The following is a 9,203-nucleotide window of genomic DNA, read 5'->3' as shown; positions in this document are numbered from 1 at the left end:
TACATAAGAAGATTTTACTTATATTTACCGAACTATTTGACACGGTCGCGTCAACTTTGTTTACGAGTGTCTTGTGTTCAGATTGTTTTAAGTGATAATTTAACAATATTTTTCCAAATAAATGGAAAGAAACTTTTATTTATATCAAATAATTGAGTGTCTCGAGTCTGTGACATTATGTCTTGTGTGGTTTGGGGCTGCAGCTCACATTCAGGAAGAAAAGAAAATAGACAACAACTTCTGTCGTTTCATCGGTAAGTTTTTTGTAATTTTCTAGTGAAATGTGAACTGCTGAACAATTTTAGGAAAGTAATATGTTTTGCTGAATAGATTTGTATAAAATATTTGAGATATCCATTATATTATACGTTTCATCGATGAATACGGAATTGATTTGAGGTTATGTTGATTGTCCATAGTGATGTACTAAAATTATCGATACTTTTAATTTTTAGATTTCCTGTAGACGATAACAAAGAGAAAGAATGAATAATTCGCATTAATAGACGAAATTGGATTCCAAATAAGTACAGCCGTATTTGTTAGAAACATTTTACTGCGGATTCATTTATGTGTGTTCCTAATTCGAAGTGGAGACGTCTTCGAGACGATGCTATTCCTACATTGAACATTATAGATCAGACAGATGAAATGGTAATTACGGCCGAGCACCACACACCCGAATTCTCGACGGCAAAAGGGATAAAATTGTGGGTCCGCGTTAAATTCCCATATTTCCCCAGTTTTTGGCTAGCGGCCCACTCGGCAGCCGGCCCTGCGGTTCGATTAGTACGGGGCGGGTGCGTTGCTGCAAACCTGCAAGCGCAGGTCGCGTCCCACTATAAAGCACGCCCCCTCTCCTAGGGTATGAGCGTGAGCCCATCGGGCCTCTTACCGTCTGTGCGGCTTAGACCCGGCGTTTCCAATTTGCACGGCACGTCGATCAACACCAGTGCACGGCGGATGACATCATAAATAAATTCGAATATTACAAAATACTTACCGATGAAACGATAACAGTTGGCTATTTTCTTTCCTTCCTGAATGTGAGCTGCAGCTCCAAACTAATATAAACCAGACAATGGTGCTAATTCCTGTAAATACCATCTAATTTTATTTTAGGTTATATCTGTCATTTTCTTATCCGCCGAAAAGGAAAGGGACGGGTAATCGACAAGCATAAAATTTATGGAACACACGTCAATTTTAAGCACAAATCTAAAACAACCGTCTAAAAATTCGCCCGGGTTATTCATTTATTTACTCATTCTTCCTAAAATTAAGAGCTGTCAATCATCCGTCCCTTTCCTTTTCGGCGGATAAGAAAATGACAGGTATAACTTAAAGTAAAATTAAGAGATGTCTGCAGGAATCGGGGCCATTATAATCCAAAAATGGTTAGATACTTACCTATCAGAGACAGAGTCTCCTTTCATCAAGAAGAAGATAATTGCGTCCTACAAAAAGAAATCTTGTAAAAAAAATTATCGACATTAATTGTAAATTTAATTTTATCGACATATTACTAAAGTGAAACCCAACACTAGGCAATGAAAAACTTGTGACAACCTACGAAATTACGAAACAATTTTTGTATATGCGTCTTTGTCTAACATTACGCCGGTTCCGTAAGATAAAGTAGAGCAGAATTATAGAGTTCTGTTGCTATTTTAGCCTTCCTTCTATGCTTTAGTTATTGTTCTGAGATACAGCCCTCAGAACAATAACATACAGCCTCTTACAAAGAAAAAAAAATAAGCTGTTTATTTTGGTTTTGCCCTGTTTACCTGTTTTCAATGATTAATTTAGATTTAATATTAGACTTATAAAAATCTGAGGTTCTAAAAATTCATTTATCTTTATGCTGACTATAATACAGACATTTCATACTAAAGTAAGCAAAAGTAAGTGACTATATAACGAACGTATGTTATAGGGTTGTTATAGGCTAATTAAAACACGCGATATACATACTCTGTCTGCCAAAAAGGCATATACGGACCTCAATAAAGTCCAAGTATAGACCTCAAGGGCATGTACAGTCTGGTCAGCAACATGGTATAAGAAGACCTTCTTCTTATTTTATATCATGGTCAACACTGTGGAGGCTAGTGTTGCACTATGGTGGTCAATATTCAGATAAACAGCCTATGACTCTACAAATAACGATCACAGTTCAGTAATAATAAGGTTGATTTTTTAAGTCGTGATTGAAAGATGGTATTATAACATCGTTCACGCTTCACACTCATAGTGCGCAAACCCAAACCACATAGAGTAGTAAGACGGGCTTGCAAGCTACTCCATACAAATAGTTCAATGACCACTTCGTATCCCCATCATCATTTGACGGACTCGTATCGGATAACAATGGGTGTAGTAAAGATAATTATTATACCTTATCACTAGGTGTCACTTATTCTGGCACTGACACCATAACGGATCGCGATCGGGACAGAATCGCTATTTACGGAGTAGTACGAAAACGACCGAACCGGCGTGCGTGTATGAAGCGATTGATGAATGTGGAGGAAGCAAGAGAAGTGTGTCAGGATCGAAGCAAATGGAATTCTATAGTCTCTGCTTACCCCGGTGGGAAATAGGCGTGAGTTTATGTATGTATGTGTACGAAAACGACCTAGGTCTCAGTCTCACTTGCAAGCAAACAAAAAGTTATAAATAAATAATGGAAAAGTAGAAAACATATCTTTAATATATATTATTCACATTATAAATCTATTTCAATTATCTTAACATACATGAAACTGAATATATATATTATATAGAGTATGGAGTCTATTAGACAGAGGGATATGGAAATAGCATATTATGTTGTGCTATGGCTGCGGATCTGATGCGCTCTCATTTGAGTCCACGGCGCCATTAGAGAGTGGTTCTGGGGTACCAGATTGTGTCCTTTCTGTTGAATTAGCATTTTGACATTTATTGCGAAGCTCAAACACCTGGGTAATGGCGTCTCGGAAGCACAGGAAATTGTAGTCAATTACACCTGAAACATCATAAGTAATTTGCAAAATGAGCTAGATTTGTTACATTATGTTTTTTTTAATGTCTGTATTCTACTGTGACTGTCTAGAATAAGCAGTGAATAAAAAATCGAATCTTATATAATTAATTATGAAGGAAAAGTTTACCAGCTATCTAATTATTTAATACACAGAAATATAATTGATATGAGAGTGTTTTTTAGTAATTGAGCAGAAATTACTTAAAAACACTACAATGGAATAAAGGAATACAAATATTATAAAACATTTTCTTAATATATACACTTCTCATCAAAAAAATCGAAACACTTCCGTTTTCATTGTTTCTGTCCGAATTTAACACAAAAAAGAATTCATACGATGAAAAAAAATACATAAATGTATAGCTGGCAGTTTGGCCATTACAGTAATAAGCGAAAATTCTAAATTCAAAATTAGAATTTCATTTGTTTATCTTATAAACGAAATGAATCACTGTTTTGAGACAAATGTGTGTTTAGGGTTGGAGTACATTTAGCGTTTAAAAACTAAAAATTGGCGCCTATCCTTAAACTTTTTGTTTTTTATTTCAATACTGTGACTTTGGGACGTCTGAAAAAAGGTTTTTTTTCTAAAACGTATGGATACTTCGCCCACAGAAGCCGCCCAAGTTGTGGCATTGCTGGATTCTGGCCTTAGTCAGCGTGTTGTGGCTGCAAGACTGCATCTAAGCCTGTCATCTGTTCATAGAGTCTATAAACGTTATCGGGAGACTGGTTTGTTCACGCGCCGTTCAGGATCTGGCAGGAATCGGGTCACTTCTGAGCGAGATGATCGATTTATTGTAACAACTTCTTTAAGAAATCGACGCCTTAACGCTTTTCAACTGCAGCAGCGGCTTCGTGTTGTACGAAGGGTGGCTGTAAGTGACTCTACAATTAGAAGAAGGTTGAAGGATCGTGGACTGGTACCGCATAAGCCAGCAAATGGGCCGAAATTAACTGCAGACCATCGAAGAGCGCGCCTTAACTTTGCACGTGAGCACCTAAATTGGTCATACCTACAGAACCGCCACCATAGCTGACCTTTTCTTCAATGCAGCATTGTGCATAGCGTTCTCCGTCTCTTCTGTAGACCTTGTTCCTTCCGTCGTTACCATACAGCATAATTTTACACTCATCAGAAAAGAGAACTTTGCTCCACTGTAGGTATGACCAATTTAGGTGCTCACGTGCAAAGTTAAGGCGCGCTCTTCGATGGTCTGCAGTTAATTTCGGCCCATTTGCTGGCTTATGCGGTACCAGTCCACGATCCTTCAACCTTCTTCTAATTGTAGAGTCACTTACAGCCACCCTTCGTACAACACGAAGCCGCTGCTGCAGTTGAAAAGCGTTAAGGCGTCGATTTCTTAAAGAAGTTGTTACAATAAATCGATCATCTCGCTCAGAAGTGACCCGATTCCTGCCAGATCCTGAACGGCGCGTGAACAAACCAGTCTCCCGATAACGTTTATAGACTCTATGAACAGATGACAGGCTTAGATGCAGTCTTGCAGCCACAACACGCTGACTAAGGCCAGAATCCAGCAATGCCACAACTTGGGCGGCTTCTGTGGGCGAAGTATCCATACGTTTTAGAAAAAAAACCTTTTTTCAGACGTCCCAAAGTCACAGTATTGAAATAAAAAACAAAAAGTTTAAGGATAGGCGCCAATTTTTAGTTTTTAAACGCTAAATGTACTCCAACCCTAAACACACATTTGTCTCAAAACAGTGATTCATTTCGTTTATAAGATAAACAAATGAAATTCTAATTTTGAATTTAGAATTTTCGCTTATTACTGTAATGGCCAAACTGCCAGCTATACATTTATGTATTTTTTTTCATCGTATGAATTCTTTTTTGTGTTAAATTCGGACAGAAACAATGAAAGCGGAAGTGTTTCGATTTTTTTGATGAGAAGTGTATTTTATTTATTTATTTTTACAGGCTATTAGTGATATCTTAAATCGTAACTGATAATGCAGGGGATGATTTAGCTCATGATTCTGTTTTTTTTTTGCTATGGATGGAATCACCCTCGAAGTTTTCATTACAACGTCACTAACATCTTGTATGTATTATATATTTTTATTTTAAACAGTATAAAATATTTATATTCCTTTACACATGATTCACTTCACTTTTCTGCATGTGCATCATATTTGAATCAAAGGGTTGTATTACCTTGTTTCTGGAAGTTCTCCTCACGTAATATGCAAACAAGAGCAAGGAATTTATTAACCTCTCGAAGATATAAGACAGTTCCATTGTTTAATTTTATGAGACTAGAGCTTTGGTTGTTGAATGTATTAACCTCGGTTTCATCAACCATTCTGAAACAGATAATGATTTTAAAACAAAAATGGTATTCTGTAACAAAATAATGCAAGATCTAATATATCTGCTGGACATCCAAATCCAATACAAGGAAGATCAGTTCATGACATTTTGCTATTTAGCATTCAACACTACAGGACTTAAAAACATAAGTTAACAAACAATGAAATATGAAAGTACAAAATTAATATAATAATGTACATACCCATAAATACAAGATATATCAATGACCACATCAATCATATCACAGCACAACTCATAACTCTGCATGTCTACAGGAGAGCTGTCTGTGGCTATATATATTTTGGACACAACATCAAATAAAAATGCCTTCTCTATGCCAGAATTCTGTAAACAGCAAGGGATAACATCATACATACATATACATATCAAGTACAGGTCAGAATTATTTATAAACAAAAGCAAAATAACTTACTGATATGAGTATATTCAAAAGATTTTCCAGTGTAGGGAGTTGAGGAATCAGCTTTTGTACAACTTTGCTGAATGCTTCAAATATAGAGTGGTCATAAATGGAAGTTAAATGGAATGATAGGTGAACATGCTCTAGGCCAGCTTCCGCCAAGTCTTCTGTAGCTCTATGGTGAATGTCTCTTTGAGACTCCATTTTATAATCATCATTGAGACCGTCAACCTAAAATCAAGTAATATTTTTAAATAATTTGTTTTGTATGTTTCTACTAAGAGCAGTCTTTATAAACTTACCTTATGAATGAATACTTCAAACTTTATATTACTGTTTACTCTGTAGGCTTTTGTTACAGTAAGTTGTAATTTCTCCAAAGCATCTTGATAATCATCCTGTAATTCATATAAAAAGAAATTAATATTATTGTAGGTATACTTTCACCAGTAGAAGTAATTGTGTGATCAGAATACATATATCTGAGATTGTTTTTTGTACTAGGATCTTAAATACTACCATTATGACAATTTCTTACTTAACAAGTTAAAGATGTGTTATATTCACCCTCCACCACCGTTACATATTATTATGAGTTACAGAAAGTGATTTGAATTCACAAATAGATATATTTAAAGTAAAATAAAATTACCTGAGCATCAATAACAAAAACCAAAGCTCCACATCCTCCAAATATGGTATCCGAGTCAAATGTTGGGTCAAAAAAGTCAATTTGTCCAGGAAAATCCCATATTTGGAACTGAACAAAACTGCTGTTATTTATATCATCCTTCACGATCTTGTTTGTTGATTCTAAGAATAGGGTTTCATTTGGAGACATCTTGTGAAACACAACTTTCTGAATTGATGACTTTCCAGATCTGAAATATAATAAAATACACATCTCAGTTGCTTATTGTATTACTAGTATTACATATTCTTAATAGGCAATATATTTACATTATTAATTGCGCAGTTATTAAAATATAAACAATTTAATTAGAAGAGTAAGATGTAAGTGAGTCCAATAGTCCAAATTGAATAAATTATTTCTATACATTTTTTCATGTGTTTTAACACCTGATTTGTGTTAATATCTTCACTGATATATGATAAAAAATATATATATATTTAGAATCTTACCTCCTGAGACCCATAAGGAGTATCCTAGGCTTGTGATCTTCTTGCAATGATGTGCTATCCCCATCCCCATTCTGTTCGAATGGTCCGTAGCTAAAATCTTTCGGGAAAGATCCCACGTAACAATTGGCCTCATCCTGATAACTCTATCAAACAAATTAATAATGAGTAAATAAGTTAGGGGAGGTACCTAAGACAAATAGTTGATTATCTTACCATAATGGAGTATGATTTAAACAAAACCAGAATTATATTCTTCAGCTCGATGTTACCTGAAACATTATAATAAAATGCAAAGGATTTAATCTAACAAAACGGAAAATTATATTTTCATTGTAATTGTGAAACTACACAAAAGACAGGACACATTCAAATGACATTAGTGACACTTGGGTGACAGTTGGCTATATATTTTTAATTAAGTTTACACTTTGGATACTCGAATTTTACACCAAGATGGCCATTACACGATCAATACATGTAAAATATTCTTTACTATCTTAATAACAAGATTAGTTCTCCGGGACTTAAAGAAAACCAGAAAACATCATATTTAGCTACAAACTTTTACAATTGCGCGTGCGAGTCGTGATTGTAAAGTAAGCACTAGAACACTGAGGACAAACTGAGGCTGTTATAAGAACTAAATAAAATTGGTTTATTTAACGCGGTTCTAATAGCGTTTAGAAGTTAGCACCTTCTTTTAGACAGTAGATACATATCAAAATGTTGCAGCAATTATGCTTATTAATTATGTTAATTATTATTGCTTAATAGCAATAATTAATATTTGGGAACAGTCTAAGAGCCAGCGGTCCATAAACCATCGTTATCGTTATAATAGTCTACCCAGTAATTAAGCATAGTGTACCAGTAATAACGTGATGCTTGGATTCGCTACTATGAGCAGACAATGTTTCAGCTTTTATAAAGTAACGAAAGTCATCCCCAGACCGGCTCTTCATAAGCTTTAGTTGATCTTGCATGTTCTAAAAGCCAGTAACTCGTGACGATGATGCCGTAGATAAAATAAAACTTTTTTTTTTATAAAATTAAGGGTCTATGTATTAATTCTAATAACAATTCATCACATCACATTTATCAATCTTAAGACCTTGTAATAAACTGACTACATCTGCCCACCTCATTGGATTTGGGGTCATGTCATCGGCGTATTTTTTAGTAGATAAGTATGAACAGTGATGTGCCATTCTCGGGCATTTTTCTTTTTCAAATTGTTCTCTCTTGTACTCTGGTCTTATTTGCTTAAAAGTTACGTAATAAAGCTCTTTTTACATAAGCTTAAGGGAACGTCCCAAAGTGGGAACATTCCCGGGAATGACACATTACTGGGTATGCATTTAAATACAATAATAATAATATAAAAGCAACAAATAAAAATATAAGTTATTAAAGCCTACCTTACAAAATAAAAATATTACATTAGACGAGTACCAATCATAGTACCTATAGGGTGTTTATAGATTTTTTATGTGTACAAGAACAAGGTTCTCTGGCTCTTATATCAGCAGTTGAGGGAAGGACCTGAAGCGGAGGTCGCAGCGGCCGAGATGTTGCGGCCACCAGCCGGTCCACACTGGCTGCGGCCGGCTGCGGTCGCAGGCGACGCTCGCGCTCCGTCTGCGAGCGGACCATGTGCTTCGCCATAGCCATATTGCGTTGTAGCTCAGCCATACTATCTGTTTTGGCTGGAAGTCTATCTAGATCAGTGGGCACTTCCCCTAACTCAGCGTTGTCTGTATCTACTATTTCTTGGTGATCTAATATCATTCCTAAATTCAGTTTTAAATTCGTCGAACCGTCCCGAAATAACAAATATATTGACGACTGGTCCAATACCCTCAGAGAAAAATGTTCATTTATCTTTACAGCCTTCATTTTGATTTTAAATGGTTTATATTTTTGTGATGATTTTTGACTTTTTTCTTTAATGAAGTTGTCAAATTCTATCGCAAGCATTTCTTCGTTTTCTTGTCGTATTCTGACGTCTTCGGGATCTCCAAGATTTATAATATCAGGATCTTTGTATGCCATGTGTGTATCAATCATTACTTGTTGCAGTACTGGAGGATCATTTAGGCTATGCCACTTCCAGTGAGTCATAGGGCCTAATTCTCTATCTAACACTACTCCCTCAGACTGATTGTATTTAAGCCTAGAAAAAGATAAAGGATGAAAATGATTAGTAAAATGTCAATAAGAAGGACGTGATGGATGCACGGCGCAAAAGTATTATTAGGTAGTGTCGGTAC

The 9,203-nt window shown here is 35.6% G+C and overlaps 1 protein-coding gene across 1 annotated transcript; it reads right to left on the bottom strand.

Annotated features, from left to right (window-relative positions):
- Window positions 1-2,695: 2,695 nt before the first annotated feature.
- On the bottom strand, window positions 2,696-7,321 carry LOC126377153 (ras-related GTP-binding protein C). Its single transcript, XM_050024846.1, has 8 exons — window positions 7,147-7,321; window positions 6,934-7,076; window positions 6,443-6,671; window positions 6,093-6,188; window positions 5,803-6,021; window positions 5,572-5,714; window positions 5,214-5,362; window positions 2,696-3,010 (listed from the first exon to the last, which is right to left on the bottom strand). Exons 1-8 carry the CDS (start codon window positions 7,147-7,149, stop codon window positions 2,838-2,840), a joined length of 1,155 nt encoding a protein of 384 aa, XP_049880803.1. The 5' UTR covers window positions 7,150-7,321; the 3' UTR covers window positions 2,696-2,837.
- Between the last annotated feature and the right edge of the window lie 1,882 nt (window positions 7,322-9,203).

This window comes from Pectinophora gossypiella, chromosome 2 (assembly GCF_024362695.1).
Source record: "Pectinophora gossypiella chromosome 2, ilPecGoss1.1, whole genome shotgun sequence".
NCBI classification, from domain to species: domain Eukaryota; kingdom Metazoa; phylum Arthropoda; class Insecta; order Lepidoptera; family Gelechiidae; genus Pectinophora; species Pectinophora gossypiella.
The sequence above is the reverse complement of the archived record's forward strand: the minus strand, read 5'-3'. Positions and strand labels throughout refer to the sequence as shown.